This window comes from Erpetoichthys calabaricus, chromosome 12 (assembly GCF_900747795.2).
Source record: "Erpetoichthys calabaricus chromosome 12, fErpCal1.3, whole genome shotgun sequence".
NCBI classification, from domain to species: domain Eukaryota; kingdom Metazoa; phylum Chordata; class Cladistia; order Polypteriformes; family Polypteridae; genus Erpetoichthys; species Erpetoichthys calabaricus.
Window position 1 is genome coordinate 44,272,709 of NC_041405.2, and position 21,668 is coordinate 44,294,376.

Consider the following 21,668-nt stretch of genomic DNA (forward strand, 5'->3'; position numbering starts at 1 on the left):
TATACAGTATGTACTACACCAGAGGTACTGAAGCTAACATGCAGGTTTCCTAAACAGAGAAATTAAGTATTTCAATAAGCCTAATATGATCTAAAATAACATTTGAATAAGGCCCTTTTAAAAATCAGACATAATATATTGTAATCGATTCACTCCAAAGTTAATGAATACTTAAACTAAACCCAGCTGTCAACTGAACTGCACAGGTTGAGATATTTGACCAAACAACAAAATCAACAAATGCCACCATCGTTTTTTTTTTTCCTTTCCTTCCCCCCCATGTTAGTTTTAAGTGTCTTAGCTTCCCCAAACACACTGAATGATGCACACAGCTCAAGTTTACGACCCACTGAGAAAACTATTATTTATTTAGAAAAAGCTTACACTGGTAGAATACAGCAGATAAAAATTCCAAAAAAGTAGATTGGAAATGTTCTTTTTTTTTTTTTGACTAAATGATGGCAATACAAATCTCCTGCAGTTGTACAAGTCCTACTTGCAATTGCATCTGATAACGAGTTAACTTTTATACAATTTATTTAAAAACATTGTGACAAAAAGCACAAAAAATTTAACAAGAAACATTTGAAATAAAAGGAACAGATAATCTGAACTCAATTATAGTAAACCATATTTTACTGTATACATAATATACAAATAAGACCATTTGCATTGTAACAGCAACTGCTACAGGTGTTGGGTACTTGTATTAAAAAGAGCAAAAAATAAATAAAATGACTTCTATGTGAGGACAACATAAACTAAAAGTTCATGTGAATGGTAACCTGGCAAAGCCAACAAATACTTCCAATACATTAGGGAAAGACCAAAAAAAAAAAAAAAAAAAAAAAAAAAAGCAGCAGGCAATGAAATGGAAGGCCTGCAGGAATAGTCAACATCCGTCTAAAGCCAATTCCACTTGTTTGTAGCACACTGTGCTCATATTAGATGAAAACAGACTTTCAGCTGTTTACTGAAAAATGCAGGGAAAAGCAGGTAAAAGACTTCAGCCTTTTTTAATTGTTGGGCTACAAAGAACAAAAATATTGTGCAGGTGCTCGTTCATTTTGTACAATTTAGCTGGGTCCTCGGCTTTCAAAGTGATCCATACCAAAACAAAGCAAAAACTGAGACTTGTCTCTGTAGAGTTTAGATGAAGCAAATGAAAACAGGTCTCCTCAGCTCGTAGTCAATAGAAAAGTCGCCTGGAGAAGACAGAATGAAAGAGAAAAAACTAAAAATTAGAAAAACATCTTCATAATGTGCAAGTCAGTACAGGTCAATTGACAAAGATGTGTATTCCACAGTTAGCATGACTTAAAGTTATGAGTAAGAGCATGTACATGAGTAGCAAATAATACATACAATAGTTAGTATTTATTAGCCAAAATAAACAAATGTCTCAACAGGCTGCTCATCTGTCATGATGACTGAAGACATTTTCACAAGACATTGGTATAATAAGGAAAGTAAACGTGTTTACACCAGTAATTTAGACCATCATTTCCTTGGTTAGCATTCCCATGTAAGATTCCACATTGAGTGCTAATCGCAGTTAATTTTGGATTCTCAAAGTTCTGTGATAGAAAACTGTTTTTCAATTGAGCTGAAAGCCAGACTCATTCTAAAATAGAATTAAAAGCATTTGTTTGAATAAGAACAAGAGAATGACTAAAATATCTTGACCGTAAGTAGTCAAAACATACCGTTTCAATGAAAACTAAAAGTTATTCACATATTATACAAATTGAAAGTGTTATTTTATTAAAGGATGAGAAAGGTGTGGATACCTGTTCCAAGTTTGTATAATGCAATAAGATTTACCTTGGTCATCTCAGTTTACATTATCTATGCTTATCTGATGATTTATGGGTAAAACCATTAAGGGAAATATCTTCAAAAAACAAACAAAAAGAACCTAAATAATAAAATAGCAACTGTCAGACTGGTCTTTAGTTTTCTTTTCTGAACCTGTTAAGTTCTTTTGTGTGCCAGTTTCAGAGAAATAATTTTCACAACTGACATGTAGATTAGGGTAACTGGTGAAGGGCAAAGACAATATTTCAAAGTTTACTTTTTTGAAAGAAAATGAACTTATAAATAGTAGCTGTGCACTGCCCAACTAGGTGTTCAGAAATTAACAAATTATTCGCATCATATTTTCCCTTGAGTGTAGAAAACACCAAGAAGTATTTGTGTGTGACAAATGTACCCTTCATTTGCTACAAACATCATTGTAGAACGAAACCTAGGATTATTCTACAAGAACATCTACACAGGCAAAAGGATATTGTTTTTTCTCTTCTTTCATCCCAGAGCTCTCTCTCTTCTCTTTTTTTTCAGCTTTTTCTTTATCGTGCCTTGACTCCTAAATGGACAACATATTATTACATGAAAACATGTACATTTCACTCATTACACAGAGGAAAACAGAATAATACATACAATGTGAAAGAGACACACAAGGGGATACCAAAAAAGAATGTGTAAAGTTCAGTGTGCATCAAGTGGAGAAATAGTGTGGAGATAGAGACTTGGTGCCTGAATTCCAAGGTAAAGTTCAGACCAAGTGCTCCACATCACATCATTAGCACATGATTTATATTTTCAGATACCTTTTTACCAGATGAACTCTTATCCAGTTTTGTTGAATCGCTTTTCTCTTTACTAGAAGACTTGCTGCTTTTGCTCTTATCTCTTTCTTTTTCACTGGAATGTGGTGAATCAGATGGACTTTCACTCTTGCTGTGTTTTGATGAGCCTGCAAACATAGAATATATTGATACTAATATTTAAAGATATTAATTTTTTTTCTGTTTTCATTTTCTACAGACTGAAAACATTTTTCAAAATACATCATTATTTATGCCAGCATCTTCATTTCACATTTTTCTCCATAAAAATAATGCAGCCTTGATGGGAAGGTAAAATCTGGTGAAAAATATGACTCCTTGATTAATAAACCTACCTGTTCCATTTTCATCTTTCCGCCTTTTTAATTCTTGACTCATTTCTCGATCACTGTTTGAATGGTCCTACAAAATAAAAAAAAAAGTAAAAAAAATTTCCTTTTAATGCAGTATATACAGTCGACCCTTGATATATACGAATGGCCTGACATACGAACAACTTGATTTATGACCAAAATTTTTGTTTTGATTACGACCAACATCTTGCGTTACGACCTGAATGCGGTCACGTGTACCCACTTGTACGATTGTAAACAAACAGCCGAGAGCGTTTGTAAGCGTCAGTCGGAGCCCAGATACATGTGTTTGTGATCGTAATTTCGGTCAGTGAAGTGATTTATATAATTTTTTTCGACAATTGCTAAGGAAGGAAGAGAAGGTAATGAAGGTAAAGAAAGCGATCACAATCAAAACAAAGAAGGAAATACAGTAATCCCTCCTCTATCGCGGGGGTTGCGTTCCAGAGCCACCCGCGAAATAAGAAAATCCGCGAAGTAGAAACCATATGTTTATATGGTTATTTTTATATTGTCATGCTTGGGTCACAGATTTGCGCAGCAACACAGGAGGTTGTAGAGAGACAGGAACGTTATTCAAACACTGCAAACAAACATTTGTCTCTTTTTCAAAAGTTTAAACTGTGCTCCATGACAAGACAGAGATGACAGTTCTGTCTCACAATTAAAAGAATGCAAACATATCTTCCTCTTCAAAGGAGTGCGCATCAGGAGCAATGACTGTCAGAGAGATAGAGAAAAGCAAACAAATCAATAGGGCTGTTTGGCTTTTAAGTATGCGAAGCACCGCGGCACAAAGCTGTTGAAGGCAGCAGCTCACACCCCCTCCGTCAGGAGCAGAGAAAGAGAGAGAGAGAGAGACAGAGTTTGTTTTTCAATCAAAAATCAATACGTGCCCTTCAAGCTTTTAAGTATGCGAAGCACCGTGCAGCATGTCGCTTCAGGAAGCAGCTGCACAGAAGGTAGCAACGTGAAGATAATCTTTCAGCATTTTTAGACGAGTGTCCGTATCGTCTAGGTGTGCAAACAGCCCCCCTGCTCAATCCCCCTACGTCAGGATCAGAGAAAGTCAGCGCAAGAGAGAGAGAAAAGTAAGTTGGGTAGCTCCTCAGCCATCTGTCAATAGTGTCCCTTGTATGAAATCAACTGGGCAAACCAACTGAGGAAGCATGTACCAGAAATTAAAAGACCCATTGTCCGCAGAAAGCCGCGAACCAGCAAAAAATCCACGATATATATTTAAATATGCTTACATATAAAATCCGCGATGGAGTGAAGCCGCGAAAGGCGAAGCGCGATATAGCGAGGGATTACTGTAGTGTGGAAATATGAGAGTGGTGTTCGTGTGACCGATCTCGCTAATATGTACAGCATGTTGAAATCTACCATCTTGACAATTTTACAAAGAAAAGATTTGTAAAAGAAGGCTCCTTCCAAACAATAACCACCTTCCATTTCATTCTCCTCCTCCTCCCTTCTTGCAGCCCAAAGATGTCAAATTAAATGGTGAGTACAGTATGAAATTGTTGTTTCTGGTAGGCTAGGCACTTTTTATAACTTTTTGGTTAGTACATTAGGAAAATTAGTGTTGTTTTGGTAAGTTATGCACATTATACAACCCTTTTTTATTATGAAAAGGTTAAGTAAGTGTTGCTGTGGGAGGTTCAGAACGCATTATGCGTATTTCCATTATTTCTTATGGGAAAAATAGTCTTGACTTACAACCAACTTGAGTTACAACCAGCCCTCACGAACGAATTGAGTTCGTAAGTCAAGGGTCCACTGTACAACCAAAGTTAAAACTACAATTTCATTAGACAATCTTGAATGCAATGAAAAGAATGGTTTACAGATTAAAGGTATTTAGGTTTCATTTAACAGAATTGTGAGGGTTGTGCTTTTGGTATGTAATCCAAAAGCAATCCAATGAGGAAAAAAAAAAAAAAAAACATGGCAGGATTTTTTTTTTTTTGGCTTTAAAGAGTAAGCAAATGAATCTGCATATAAAGAATGAAAAACTTACAACTGCGGCATGACAACAACTAAACAAAAAAAAATCCTTTAGCATGGCAGTATCAGCTCTGTAGTCCACGGAGCTCGACCCCCCTTCAACATGGCTCACTTTTGTGCCTTATTCGGACTTTCTCTTTCCGAATGTAAAAATGCCTGTGTTTTGGACATTGTGAAAATGCAACACAAACCAAAGTTTTAAACTTTTTCCATACACATTTTAAACCTGTTTACTGTTCTTCCTCTCTGGCCCCCACAAAATCATAATCATCTCCATTTCCTATGAAAAAATAACAATTTTTCACAAATTCTAAGTTCTGGGTGGGGTATTCTTCTAACAAAACTGGAAGAACCTAATTCAGACTATTTGAAAAAGAAGCCTATTTTTATGGTATAACAAATTAATAAATAATAAAATAATTGTTTATATATACAGCATATTTCTATTATACCACATACTACATTACCAATGATCAAGACCCTTTCTCCTCCAAAATTCAGATTTATGGCAAACGGACATTTAAATATCATTACACAAAGCCTTGAGTATATCCTGCCCTTAAGCTTCAGAACTTTCTAATCTTACCACCTACATTTGCAATTGGATACAGAATTTTTTTCCAAAGAGCTTCATTTTGCCTTGAGTGACTTCTTTGTCAGTTGAATGATACATACAATAGCAATGGAAATGTATAATGTAGTATTCCTGACTAACAGGATGTTTTGTTGATACAGGCGTGTCATAATTCAATTAAGCAACCCCTATATAATATTGCTGTTTTTAAACCTTCTGGTACTTTTTATGGCCTAAAGTGATTTTAAAACATAATCAAGTATTCAAGAACTCTATAATGATCCTTAACTTGATTCAGCTGTGATGCATAAATAAATCCCATCCATGAATGTGTACAAGGCGAGTTGCAATCATGGTTAAGACTAAAGAGGTTTCATAAAGACTGAGAAAAGATATTGTTTCATTGCACCTGCTGGGCAAGAAGATTTTGCATAAGAAGATTTCCCAAAACTTTTACATTCCAAGAAGCATTACAAGGAAGTTTAAAGTTTACAGCACAGCTGCAGGCCTGTCTCGTCTGTGGGAGAAAGGTCAACATTTCCTCAACTACCCTTAAAGCTTACTATTCAGGACAATTAAGAAAAATCTGTGTTGACGAAAAACAACTACAAGATGATCTGATAAATCACCCGAGTTTGGGATAGGCGTTTCAGTGGCACCTAATTGATGAACACTAAACAAACAAGGACTTCTCGGCGAGACTTTTGAGATGTACTCCACTCTTTACCACAACGAACAAAGGTTGAATAGACTATGACAGGAGGAACTTCTATATGCCTGCAGAGTTTTGAGAGACAATTCTATAGACTAATGAAACTACACTAGAAATGTTTGGACATGTGGACCATCAAGATGTTTGAAAAGCCAGGCTTAAGACCAGAAGAGTACCATCCTTGCAGACAAGCACAAAGCTGGGTTACTGAGAATGTGTGGATGTTGTTTTGCTGTAGTAACTGGCAATTTTGACCATGAAACTGGCATCATGGACTCCCAAAAATACCAGGCAATTATAAAGAGGAACATGATGGCTTTTGTTTGGAAAATCAACTTTGGTGACCATTGGACTCTCTAGCAAGACAATCACCCCAAGAATAAAGCTTGGTTAAAAATCAGATTCTGGAATGTTCTGGAGTGGCCTTTTCAGTCCCCATAATGAAATCCATAGGATTTTGGTAGGATTTAAAGAATGCAGTTGCAACATGAAAGCCATCAAACAGCAATGAGCTATAGGACTTGCATGTGAAGAATAGGAAAAGATTCCTCTAGAGAGGTGCAAAATGCTTGTCGGAACTTAAGGCTAAAGGTTTCTCCACAAACTACTGAAGTTGTAGGCAGAATAATAGTGGACATAATTATATTTGAAAAATGTGCTTTTTTAATTTGAACTCAAAGTTAAGTCAATCTATGTTCCCAAAATACTACGTAACTCAAATACATGTCAAAAATATTTTTGTTGTTTAAGAAAGCTTTTGTTGCATTTTGTTTTTTTTTTCCTTAACCTCAATTCACATTACTATAAAATCTTGAGGTGAGGGGGTTGAATATTTCCAATTGCAACTGTATATATATTTGCTGTAATTATTGTGTGGATCAATAATTTTTATAATTATGTTTCTTAAAAAGATTTTGGCTATGCTTCTTTGAAGTTGAAGTCTAAAGACCAATATTCTACATTCAGAAATATAGAGTAAGTGAAAAAATTAAGGTGGAAGTCTTATCAAAAAACTAATAAACAATCACTACTCACTTTAATCGAGTCTGAGAAACGTGCAGCAGCAATTAAACATTCTTGCAATAAATAACACCAAGTTCAGATATTAAACTGTGCAGTATGAAAGATTTTAAAAGGGGTTCTGTATTTATAATGTATTTTAATAATTGAATTTCAGCAATATGGTAAGACAAGCAGTTGAAATAAAGCTGTATAGTGAGCAGAAATACACTTGAGCATACTTATCAAGCTGAACAACCCCATCCCACCCCAGGAGCCACTAATTTGCTGTGTGTCTTTATAAACATTACATTAAATAAGTAAGTACCTCTAAGTGCTCTTTTTGCGGTACACAATGATGCAAAGACAAACATTATTTTCCCTCCTTCCTTTGATTATTACAGTGCTAAATTTAGACATGCTTTATTAAACTCACAAAATAATTATTGTTTGTCTTCTTGGGCTTTCATCCTCGTCTAAGAAGCACTGCATCACTGGTACATGTACTTGTTTATTTTAAATATACATTTGAAAATGGAGCTCAAACAGCAGTCTGCACTGATATAAATATTAAAGGGTAATTAAAGTGTTCTACAAGTGAAAAACATGGTAATTTGTAATGGCGCCTGAAAGCAGCTACATTTAGAGCAAAAATTTTCCTTGAACTTCATCACTCTCACCCCTAGTGGCCAATATGAATGGCAAATAGACCAAAGATCATACTCAGACAATGATATTTTCTACTTTACTGAAGTGGTTTGCAAAATACAGTGAGGAACATAAGTATTTGAACACCCTGCGATTTTGCAAGTTCTCCCACTTAGAAATCATGGAGGGGTCTGAAATTCACATTGTAGGTGCATTCCCACTATGAGAGACAGAATGTAAAAAAAAATTCAGGAAATCACATTGTATGATTTGTACAGAATTTATTTGTATTGCACTGCTGCACATAAATCGGTGTTAATATTTGGTACAGAAGCCTTTGTTTGCAATTACAGAGGTCAAACGTTTCCCGTAGTTCTTGACCAGGTTTACACACACTGCAACAGGGATTTTGGCCCACTCCTCCACACAGATCTCCTGTAGATCTGTCAGGTTCCGGGGCTGGCGCTGAGCAACACGGAGTTTCATCTCCCTCCAAAGATTTTCGATTGGATTTAGGTCTGGAGACTGGCTAGGCCACTCCAGAACCTTGATATGCTTCTTACGGAGCCACTCCTTGGTTATCCTGGCTGTGTGCTTCGGGTCATTGTCATGTTGGAAGACCTAGCGACGACCCATCTTCAGTGCTCTGACTGAGGGAAGGAGGTTGTTGTTCAGAATCTCACAATACATGGCCCCATTCATCCTCTCCTTAATATAGTGCAGTGGTCCTGTCCCCTTCACAGAAAAGCACCCACAAAGCATGATGTTTCCACCCCCATGCTTCACAGTAGGGATGGTGTTCTTGGGATGCAACTTCTCCTTCTTTTTCCTCCAAACACGGCAAGTGAAGTTTAGAGCAAAAAGTTCTATTTTGGTCTCATTTGACCACATGACTTTCTCCAATGCCTTCTCTGGATCATCCAGATGGTCATTGGCAAACTTCAGACGGGCCTGGACATGTGATGACTTGAGCAGGGGAACCTTCCGTGCAATGCGTGATTTGAAACCATGACGGCATAGTGTTCTATTGACATTTGAAACTGTGGTCCCAGCTCTCTTCATGTCATTGACCAGCTCCTCCCGTGTAGTTCTGGGCTGATTCCTCACGAGGTGAGATCTTGCATGGAGCCCCAGTCTGAGGGAGACTGACAGTCGTCTTTAGCTTCTTCCATTTTCTGACAATTGCTCCAACAGTTGATCTATTTTCACCAAGCTGCTTGGCAATTGCCCCGTAGCCCTTTCCAGCCTTGTGGAGGTCCACAATTTTGTCTCTGGTGTCTTTTGACAGCTCTGTGGTCTTGCCCATGGTAGTAGTTGGAGTCTGACTGACTGTGGGGTGGACAGGTGTCTTTAAAGAGCTTAGACAGGTGCTACTAATTAAGATTACTAAGTGGAGTAGAGGTGGACTTCTTAAAGGCAGAGTAACAGGTCTTTGAGAGCCAGAATTCTTCCTGATTGCCAGGTGTTCAAATACTTATGTGCAGCAGTGCAATACAAATAAATTCTGTACAAATCATACAATGTGATTTCCTGAATTTTTTTTACATTCTGTCTCTCACAGTGGGAGAACTTGCAAAATCGCAGGGTGTTCAAATACTTATGTTCCTCACTGTATACAGAAAAAAATCCTTACATACATCTAAAAAACATAAGCGGTCTCGATGAAGGTTTCAAGCTTTTCTTTTGACAATACAGAACAAAGAATACAAATCAAATAAGGAATCACAATTGTACTAAAGATATGTATTACAATAGTTTAAGATTTTAAAATGTCAGATTAATATTGAATAAAACTTAGAACAAAGATGTAAAAACATGATCCCATGTACACAACTGTCAAACATGAAGTCAACAAAGGGCCATGCCTATATAAGAAAATGCACACTTGTACCACTGATAGTCACTTACTCTTTTTCGGTCTTTCCTGTCTTTGTCATCCTTCTTTTCCCTTTCTCTTGATCGATCCCTGGGTTTCTCCATTTCTTTCTTATCCATTTCCTTTTCTTTGCTTTTGGATAATGGTGCTATGCTGTGGTTGGTGTAGTACTGCTGTAAATTAAGAACAGGAGGTTTATAAATAAGAGTCAAAAACATTCATTCTGACTAACTGTTATTCCTCCATATCATCCAGCTGATTCTTCAATTATGTGACAAGTTACCTCAAAACTTAGTAATGATATTTTTATTTTTCTCTTTTCGATGTAATTTGTGTTATTTTAAAATAAGATTTTGTGCTGTCGAAATTACAATTTATCCAAATAAAATCTGATGGGTCTAACTGCAGCCTGCAATACCCTATGACATAGGCCAGATAACCCTCCCACAACCCTAATCTTAACCATAGTGTAATGCAATAGATGTTTCAAGACTGATGTTGAGGGCATTTCGTGATATTGGGCCTTATGTGACTGACATCATAGGTACTGCCGTCTGCAATTACACTCTGTTGAAATCTGCTGGGTTTGCACTGTAAAGCTAACGAGACACTACACTAATGTCATTCAGAGAAGCATTCAGCAAGCCCAGAAAATTATATTATTAATGTACAATCTTGTCTGTTAAGTGAAAATTTATTTCCGATTTTATGGCTAGCCAACAAATAATTAAGCCAAGTAAGTAAGTATTACCCCCGGAAGATGACTTAGGAAAACAGCCACCTGTACAGAATCAGATATACTTTTAAATAACAGTATGGAGTATTTTCAAAAGAAGTTCACATATATTCCATTTTGCAGTGAAACAGTTACTGAAGAAACAGCCTAACTACACATTTGATTGATGGACTTGGCTCCCTGTGTGCAAGTGTCTCTACTGCATGTTGTGCTTCAATACACAGACAACCATGTTAAGTGTTTATTAGCTGATCAATAGATTTCTGCATTCAACCAGGTAAAAATCAACAGAAAGCAGGCTCCAATTGACAGTAATGACCTTGGAAACAAGGAAAGTGAGAAAGATTTGAAAGACACACTCATGTAGGCTTGGGTCAAATCAATATTTCACTCTTGAATGCTTTTGGTCTTTCATCATCAAATGTACTATTATTTTGACAGACTCTGTACAGCTACATTGTCACTGTCCCAACATACACAAAGGACAATGGTTATAGAGTCTTTGAGAAGATTTACATTTATTAAGCAGTTGAATATGATGTATTGTCCCCGGACTAAGCTGCAAGATGACAAGTCTTCAAACCATGAAATAAAAGAAATCAGTTTTTTTTATAATATATCTAAGTAATTTTTATAAACTATTTTAAGTCTGTGTTAAACACTGAATCAATTTAACACAAAACTTCTTTTATTAATGCAGCAACTTACTTTTATTTTATTTTCAGTAACAATAAGCCTAATAAATAACTGCAAGCTGTATCCTAGTATAGTGGTTCACAAACATCTTTAAGCCAAGAATATAAACCTAATTCTACAAAGTGGGGTATGCTTTTGGATCTTTACTGCTAACAGTAGTCACACAGCATAATTTTCACTTATAGTAGACACTACTCAAAACAAATGCTTAACTACAGCAGACTTCTGACACGTGTAGTTAAATGTTGTGTGAATTCTATAAGTCAGAAATGTTTCAAGTACCACCATTTTTTAAATTTATTTAAAATTTTATTGGAGGAAAAGAACATTTCATACAATCAAGTCAAAACTTAACAAAACTGAATTCAACCCTCAACCGAGAGAAAGAAAGAACAGCCAACAGCATAGGCAAAAGTTACAAAAAACAACCACAACTACCAGAATATAAATAATTACTAATATTTTATCAGATCTTACAATAATTTTAACAAGTTTTGAACAGGTCCTCCAAGAGGGAATTTCGCTTTTTCCAATTTAAAATAGTAAAGAACATCAGTTACCCACCGACTTATAAAAGGTGGGTTGAGATTCTTTGGTAAGTGGTCCTTGGTGCTGTGTGAATTTTAAAATGAATAATCGCTCCCCAAAAAGTATAGACTCCAACTGGGTGTGGGTGTGAGAGATTGCATTTAGCTCTGTGATTAATTGAGATGCTGGCTGCAGCAATGCACACGTGCAGAGTCAGGCAGATCAGTCAGGTATCTCAAAGGTGCCACGGAGGAAGCAGCTCATCATACCTGTGCCCAAATAGGGAAGCAGTATATGAGGAGCCAGCAGAGAAGAGGAGAGATCGAAAACAGACAGGACAGAAAGAACAGAAACAGAGCTGAGTGTACAGCATTGGGTGGAAAGGCAGGATGAGCTAGCCAGTGTGTGTGTGAGAGGCAGCACGGTTGTTGGCCCTGCAACGGAGCGAAAGATCAGTAATGTAGGGGTGGATCATCCTCATTGAACACTGTTCTGAAGAGTGGGTGAGATCGAGCCAAAATCCTCCCCAGGGATCCAAGGCATGCCAGGGGGATGAGAAGGATGACAGGAGGCCAACCAACGCAGCTCGAGGAGGCTAAGATGGTTGTTGGGTTGGAGAGGATGATGGCTGCTGGTGTCTCTACCAGGTATGCAAGCAATGGGTGAGCCGGGAAGACAAAGTGGGAGTTGTGCTGGGCTCGTCAGATGGAATACTGACACGATGACTGTATCAGTTTTATTCTTGTTTTAAAGTATGGATTTTATTTCACAGATCTTCACTGCTTTTAAAGATTATTTATTAAGAATGTTCTGAGCACTGCACTTTTAAACATTGTTTTTGGAGTTTTAATAAAAGCACTTTGTCTCTTTTTACACCTATTCCTTGTCTGCAATTTATGTGTCCTCATCTGCCTAGCTCATTTCAGTTACGGTATTGATGGTGGACGGTTCAAGAGACTTCCAAAGAAGAGTGGGAGCATGGAGTTAACCCGCACCATCACAGACTCTCAGTTAAGTAGGATATGCTTACATGCTAGTAGTGTGGTATAGGCAAATACAATCAAGTCGTCCTTCTCCACTTTAAGCCCATCTGGGAGAACAACAAACAAAGCTGTTAATAGGTTTGGAGTGATTGTGACGCAAAGGCCGTCTGACAGACATCCAAATTTTTTTGGATTTAAATTGGTAAGAGTGGAAGTCTAACATGGCACAACTAAAGGAGAACACCTATACGAAGCTCAAGAAGGCTAAGATCTTTGCCCTTTCCTGCACCCCAAATACTGCTATTGGGGATTTAAACAAGGGATAAAAACTACATTTACATAGGAGTAGAGTAGTTTTATACAACTATTGAAAAATATTTTTAATTTTAAATTATTTAAAAACTGTGAGGAAATTTAAAGATTCTTTAACATTGGACCTTTTTTTGTTTTGTAAAGAACATCAACCTTGCCATGACTGCTATGACCCGATAAGCACAGCCTAGCAGTCCCCACTTTGAAAGCCATTGCCCTAGAACATGACACTGACCCTGATATCAGAACAAATCAAAAGTATCATGTCAGAAAATGCAGAGTACTGTGTTATTATATAGTGAAGTCGGTATTTAGGGTTTATTAAGAGCTATAATAACATTAGCATATAATTTACACTACAGCATCAGGCTATCCACATTACTAACCGAGAATGGTAAACCGGATGGACGCAGGGACATCCGGCCATGGGCCGTAGCCGCAAAAAGACGTACTGCGCAGGCGCCCCAAGAAATGAGGCGCCGCGAGAGGCGGCTGAGACCACAGGAAAAAGGAGTCAAAGAAATGAGGTGCCAAGACCACAGAAAAAAGGAGTCAGCACAGAAAAAAGGAGTGAAACACCGGCGACGCACACAGCGCCGCACCCATGGGAAGCAACGTAAAATTAGAAATGAGGCGCCCATAGCACACAGAAAAAAGGAATCAGACGCCGGCGCTGTGTGCACGAAGCCCATGGCACACGAAACGGAACACACACAAAGAAGAGAATTAAGACCCATGACACACAAAGCCCCCCTGCAGTAACTGCAATAAGAAATGAGGTGACGCGCCCCTAGAACACCAAAAAGAAAGGAGTCAGACGCAAGCGCCACATAGCACACGAAACGCTACGCACACAAAGAAGAGGATTCAGACCCACTACACACAAACACCCCCTCCACTAACAAAGATAAAAAAGTGAGGCAACGCGCCCCTAGCACACACAAAAAAAGAGGTCAGACGCGAGCGCCACACAAACCGGGACAGACTACGGACATAGCACAAAAAACATACACAAAAACGAGGATTCGGACCCACGACCACACTAACATAAATAAGAAATGAGACACAAAGCCCCACTAGGGTTACCACTTTTAATACAGAAAAATAAGGGACGCATACTGCAGTGGGGGACACATCCCAGTGCCAACACTTTGCAGACTCTACTTAAAAGACCCGCCCTCCTCACTGGACAGTTAAAATGACCAATCAAACTAACGATGACATCAAGTATTACCCAATCAAAAGTAGGAAAGGAGGCATCTTCATAAAATGCGTGTGAGATGATTTGCATGAGACGCTGCTTTAAAAAAAAATGATAAAAAAATTACGGGACAAAACCCTTCCCGTAATGATTCAAAACGGGTCGCGCAATTTCATTCTCAAATACGGTACGATTCCGTATTTTACAGGACGGGTGGCAACCCTGCCCATTACTAAACGAACCGTCCGTATTAAACATACGTCATCTGAACACATTCAAATTAGGCAGCATAGGTCGATCTCATTATACTGATCCACTATTAACCGTTTAACCACAGAAAAGCCTCCATATTAACAGTGAGTGCGATCCTCCTTATTACTTATCCATATATCTAACCCTGCAGAACAAACAAGTAATGAATTCACGATCACAGGTACAAAACGATACGCTCAAGTGACGGAACCAAACACACGAACCCGCATGAAAAAAAAAAATACACGTCAGCGCATACAACGCGCTTCTGAAACCCCGGAAGAAAAAATGTCTCGGCTCCAAAAACGCAAAGCTCAACTAACACATTAACAGAAACGAGCGCAAATGGACAGACACAATGAACGTACACGCATACAGCACGCGTCTCAAAGTGCTGCATCGAAACAGGCAAGGGTTCAAAACGAAACACCTCGAGTCTCACAGATACAAAAACGGCAGCGAAGGGACAAAATAAACAAACGCAATTCATGAAAATTCATTGGGATTACTGAATGTCATTTACAATCATTATCATTCACTTAACTTCCCTGAAGAAACAACTAGCAATACAAGTAATGAATTAACACGTTATTGTCAAAAGGGTCAAATTAGACTGCCTCCTTTACATTCATATCCTGCATATCTACAGAAGCTTCTAACTGACGAAGTACCTGAAAGTGAAAACTTTATGAACTGCATTAGATCCTACAATAGTTCATTTGCTTTTGCATCTAATGCCATCCAGTCACTTACTCAACACCATTGATAAACTTCTACAAACGTTGATAAATAATAATATTCCCTTTAGAGCAAAGGTACTTTTATTAGGGGGAGATTTTACACAGTGCTTAGCTATTGTTCCACATTTCATGCGCTCGGCTATTCTGCAGTCCACCTTAAAATACGCAGACAATTGGCATTGCTTTCAAAAGAGTTACGGAGATATTTGGAACAGCAATCTCATTACACCAAATACCCCTTTTAACACAACAAACTATATTATGTCCAAAAAATATTAATGTTGATCACATTAGTAACCAGGTCATTTCATTACTTCCTGGAGTTGCACAGCTCTTTCTAAACTCTGACAAAATTGACTCTAATGACGACAATGACCATCTTAATTTCCCCTTAGAATATTTGAACACTATTAACCCAGCCGGATTAACACAACAGAATCTTAGCCTTAAAAACGGAACAATAATCATGCTATTAAGAAACCTTAACACTAAACAGTGTTTATGCAATGCTACACGTTTAGTCGTCAACACCATGCCACACAATGTTATTGAAACAAAACTTCTTACAACATCACATGCTAACAATACTGTTCTGATTCCTAGAATTAACCTTACAAGTTCTGACCTGGAATTACCTTTTACTCTTAAACGGCGACAGTTCCCCATTAAAACCAACCTTGGCCATGACCATCAACAAATCACAAGGACAAACAATACACAAAGTTAGCATCTACCTCTCTGAGCCCGTTTTTGGACATGCACAACTTTATTTGCTTCCTATATGCGTCATCTACACCTTCACACTATGCTATATCTCATTCACACATCACGCTCTTTGTAATTTCACAACACCAGGGGTTGGCGAGCGTAGCGAGCAGGGGGCGGAGCCCCCTAGTTAGAATAGATTAAGAACATGCCAGGTGTCCAAGTGAAGCTCTTCATAGGAAAAGACAGGCTCAGAGCTCAACCTCTTAACAACCAAAGAAACTGAACAACTCATTTTTAAATCAAGACATCATTACTATGAACATGGAGAGAAAGCTAACACCTCTTAACAACCAAAGAAACTGAACAACTCATTTTTAAATCAACACATCATTACTATGAACATGGAGAGAAAGCTAACAAGCTCTTAGCTCAACAAATCCGCAAGCAAGGCTTCGCAATACATTCCCAGCAATTTCCAAAACAAACGGAGATAAAATCATTGACCATAAAAATATAATGCACACATTTAGAGACTACTATAAATCCTTATATTCTACTGAGTTCAAAGACGACAACACAAAATCTAATGCATTTCTGGATACATTACAGATACCACAAATAGATAACTTTATTGCAGAGGAATTGGATAAACCTCTGGAGCTATCAGAATTACTAGATGCTATAAAGTCACTTCAGACTGGGAAAGCACCAGGCCCAGATGGCTTACCCTGTCGAATTTTATAAGAACTTCTCCAGTCAACTACCTCCCCTCTTATTAGCAACATTTACAGAAGCTAGAGACAATCAAATTCTACCTCAAACTTTTCGCCAAGCATTAATTATCGTCTTTCCTAAACAAAACAGGGACTTATTACAATGAGCATCATACAGACCAATTTCACTTCTGAATAATGATGTTAAGATACTCTCCAAAGTCCTAGCTAGAAGGATGGAGAAAGTGCTGCCTTCGGGAATATCGGTAACATCAAACTGGATTTATTAAAGGCAGACACTTAGCTTCCAATCTCCAACACCTGTTTAATTTAATATATTCACCTGCAAAGTCAAACACCCCGGAGATATTATCTTTGAATGCAGAAAAAGCATTTGATATGGTTGAATGGAACTACCTTTTCACTATATTAGAGAAATTTGGGTTTGGCCCGAATATTTGTGCATGGATCAAACTACTCTATACCAATTCAGAAGCTTCAGTTTGTATTAACAACATTTGCTCAGACTACTTTAAACTAGAACGTGGTACCAGACAAGGATGCCCCTTGTCACCACTGCTATTTGCAATCGCCACTGAACCACTGGCAGTACACTATCGAAATGCTTATCAGATAAAGGGGATTATCAGAGAAAGATTTGAACAGAAAATTTCTCTATATGCAGATGATATGGTTTTGTATATATCAGACCCACAAAATACTGTGCCTACAGTCTTAACAGCACTTACAGAATTTCAAAAGATCTCTGGTCTCAGAATTAATTTGAATAAAAGTGTGCTCATTCCAGTGAATTCTCCAGCATACAATATTGTGAATTTCCCATTGGGATTAATAAAGTATCTATCTATCTATCTATCTATCTATCTATCTATCTATCTATCTATCTATCTATCTATCTATCTATCTATTAGACTGGACACTTTCCCTTTTATTATTGCATATCAGTTTAAATACCATGGGGTAAATATCATAAGTAAACAAAGCTCTTTATCAACAAAATTTTGCCATCTGTATGGAAAAAATTAAGCAAGACTTGCATAGATGGTCAAACCTCCATCTCACTCTAGCTGAAAGAATTAATGTTGTTAAGATGAATATCCTTCCTAAGCTTCTCTTTTTATTTCAAAACATTCCAATATACATCAATAAATCATTCTTTAAGCAATTAGATTCAACCATAACCTCATTTATTTGGAACCTAAAACATCCACATATCCAAAGAGTGACCCTACAAAGACCTAAGACAGAAGGCAGCATGACTCTACCTAACTTTCAGTTTTACTACTGGGCAGCAAACATACAAACTATAAAAACCTGGACACAAAAAGATGAAAATACACAGGCTTGGTCCGCAATAGAAATAAAATCCTGCAATACTTCTCTATATCCCCTGCTTTGTGCCCCAATAAATGCAAGTTATCGCCGATATACTAATAACCCAATTGTGCTTCACTCACTCAGAATATGGAACCAATGTAGAAAGCATTTTAAGATGGAGAATCTTTTATCTGTGGCACCTCTGCATGAGAACCACCTTTTTCAACCCTTGCAAACATATGCAGTTTTTAATATCTGGAAAACATTTGGGATTAAATTGCTTAAAGATCTTTATATAGACAACATCTTTGCATTCTAAGAACAATTACATTCCAAATTTAATTTTCCAGCAACACATTTCTTTCACTATCTTCAAATTAGAAACTTTGTCAAACAGAACCTGCCCGATTTTCTCCATCTCCCACCTTCCTCTATGCTGGAAAAAAATATTGCTCAGTCTTGAGGACTCAGACAGCATTTCTGCAATATATAAAAATATTTTACAGTCCTCACAATTCTCACTTAGAGGATCTGTGCAGAACTTTTTCAAAACCTGGCAGGATCTAATCAATATTTTAGAATAAGCTCTTAAAGCACTGAGGAAGTAGATTCTCTCCCCATCTCTTTTTCTTCTCCATTTATCTGTATCTGCCTAATAAAAATAGTAAAAATAAATAAATTGATGAGTTTAAGTTTTAGTCCTTTGGCCATGCTCTCTTTCTCAGGGGTGGGGTTGATTTGCTTTCAATCCTAATTTTTTTTTTGTAAAAATTGATCTATTTGAATGAAATAATTACAATAAAATTGTAAAAAAAAAAAAAAAAAAAGATTCAGGCTATTAATCCCAACAAATCTCATCAATCCTATTTATCCAATTCCTCCAAATATAACATAAACTCAACTTTTGAATGCCCCTATAGTCCTACCGTCTAAACACTAGTTGGCTAAGATTCCATTTATCTATAGTTCAGAGTGAAGAAAATTCTTGTGCAAAAGTTACCCATAACAAGTTTATATCCATGTCTCTGTGTTTTTGTTGAAGACCTCACTTTAAAATAGCATTTTTAATATTTCAGTCATTTTAATTTCTTGATCCCCATCTGCTTAAACTAAAAGGTTCAGCTTCTTCAATCTTTTCAATCTTTCCTCAAACTTCACAGTAATAGGATCAGGCTAGTTGTTCTCTACAGCTGCTATGTCTTTTTTGTAAAAAGGAGAACAAAGCAGTACAGAATCATCATTGTAAATTAATTTACAATCTACATATCAGGCTTTATAACTTAACATCCTACATGCTTTCTAAATCACATCTGTCCACTGTCTGGATAAAGAAAATAATGAGTCCAGTACAATTCCCAGGTCCTTTTCATAAAGGTATACTTTCGAGTGTCAAACCTCCTACAGTTTATTCAGATCTAACTTTTTAAATTCCTTTTGACATTTCCTTATGTTACATTTAATTTGACTAAGTCTGAATTCTGTTGAGATCCATCTTTAATGATTCGGCTGATTTTACATTGCAGATATACTGGTACATCTTGCCTGAAGAAGAGGCCTTAGCAGCCTCGAAAGCTTACATGTTACATGTAATCTGTTTAGTTAGCCCATAAAAGGTGTCATTTTGTTGGACTTCTCATTACATCCATAATGGCTAACATAATACAACAGCCTACTACTATAGATATACTAGTAAAAATATACAATGCTTTATTGCTTATTTTACAGGAAAAATATTCAAATTTATAAATAAAATGACAGTGAAGCAATATTGCTTTGCATAAAATCACAGAACACAAATACTTTAAACTAAAATACAATTTAGGGCGGAGTGGTGGCTCTGAGGCTAAGGATCTGCGCTGGTATCCTGAAGGTTACCGGTTCGAACCCCCGTCACTGCCAAAAGAGATCCTCCTCTGCTGGACCCTTCAGCAAGGCCCTTAACCTTCAATTGCTCCAGGGGAGCTGTACAATGGCTGACCCTGCGCTCTGACCCCAAGGGGTATGCGAAAACTAACAAATTCCTAATACAAGAAATTGTATAAAGAGAAAAAAAAACCCCACCAAAACATGGCTATATACAAAATGCTGAAACATCCTACAAACACTGATAATGATCTAAAACCTCAGAGTTGTAAAAGGCATAATGATGGTATGGAAACCCACTATTAACAGATGACTGATCCCTCAGCAGAGACGTGCAGTCATTACTTAAGGATTGCTAAAAGTTTTGCAAGGAAGCTACAATCACTTATCAAAATTGACAATCACAATAAATAATACCATATGTTTTAGCTGTTTCCTCAAAGAATTCAAGTATTTTAATGAAATACTATTACATACATCTAAACCCAATGACCATTCTCTAATATGCATGTTGTGATGTTCAATCATTTCCCTAATAATTGTGTCCGTTTATTTACCCTTGATGCATGTTAAGCTGAATGTCCAATAGTTGCTTGGAAAAGCCTAATCACCTTTGCGTATAATGGGACAAAATCTGGCATTTTTCTGTCTGTAGGAATTTGCCCAGTATGCTTTGATTTTGGAAAAATACATGTCATGGGTCTACATGTATTTGATACCTTCTTTAAGCACTCTAGGATAAAATGTATCTGGGTACAAGCAATCTGCTTTTTAACTTCCAAAGCAGTGAATTCCTCCTTAATACTCCTTGTAACTGCTAGGAGGTTATCAACTACATCACATGTGAAGACGTCAGAAAAACTGCTAATTCACTGTCTGTACGTTTTTGGTTGGCCATACTTTTGCAGAGTGTTATTTTAGAATGAAAATACTGAATATCTTTGGGAACTATTTTGCATTTTTCTGCTATATTTCTTTCCAAATGCTTTTTACCTTTTCTAATATCTTTTTTTAACTCTTCTCTTCTGGAGTTCTTTTTTCTTTGCATCTTCTATATCTTATTTATTTATTCACTACAGTATTCACTTTAATTTCTTTGTGCTTTTAGAGTTTCCCTTATTAGGTAAAAATTTGCCTTATTAAACAGTTTTAGTTTGGAATTGGCACTCTGCCACAACACAGTAAATCATATTGTCACTATATCCTAACTGCTCAATTACCTGTAACTAAGTGTGGGAAGTACAGCCATAAACACATATCACTAACTCTGGGTAAAAATATCAATTTTCCAATTATTTTTCTTTTAAATGATTTGATATTGATTCTTTAAGTCTCAAGATCGATCTCATGTATCTCTATCCTGCTCAAATATAAAATATATATTTTTGCTTCTTAGTTTTTGGCATCTGATCCAGCAAATGGTGCTAATGTGCCTGTTAAGGCTTTCTTCGGAAAAAAACACTTTACTACTTTGCATAAAATGGTGTGTACTCTTTAGCTGAAATTAGCATTTTAGACTCATAAATCAGATGTGTGGAACTGCTATGGATTCAAAGGATGTGTCAATAAAGAACAACTACATAAAAGCAAAGCCATACATAAGCTGTGCAGCTCAGAAGAAATCATTTATCGTGATATCACCGATAGATGTAATCTCAGTCACTATCCAAATGAATAGAGCCTAAACAATCTACAATGGAGATGGCAGGTAGCTCAGAGCTTCCTTTGAATGCACTTTAGGCCCAAAAAATAACAATCATAGCAGTTTTTATCTATGAAGATAAGAGATCATA

At 36.9% G+C, this 21,668-nt stretch overlaps 1 protein-coding gene across 1 annotated transcript in view; it reads right to left on the reverse strand.

Annotated features, from left to right (window-relative positions):
• Window positions 1–338: 338 nt before the first annotated feature.
• thoc2 (THO complex 2) overlaps window positions 339–21,668 on the reverse strand; it is a 139,666-nt gene continuing 118,336 nt past the window's right edge. Inside the window, exons 34-39 of the mRNA XM_028815451.2 lie at window positions 9,838–9,978; window positions 2,969–3,035; window positions 2,616–2,761; window positions 2,292–2,368; window positions 1,825–1,872; window positions 339–1,205 (exon numbers count right to left, since the gene is read on the reverse strand). Coding sequence (XP_028671284.1) covers window positions 1,845–1,872; window positions 2,292–2,368; window positions 2,616–2,761; window positions 2,969–3,035; window positions 9,838–9,978 — 459 coding nt within the window. The 3' untranslated portion in view covers window positions 339–1,205; window positions 1,825–1,844. The remainder of the gene's footprint in view (window positions 1,206–1,824; window positions 1,873–2,291; window positions 2,369–2,615; window positions 2,762–2,968; window positions 3,036–9,837; window positions 9,979–21,668) is intronic.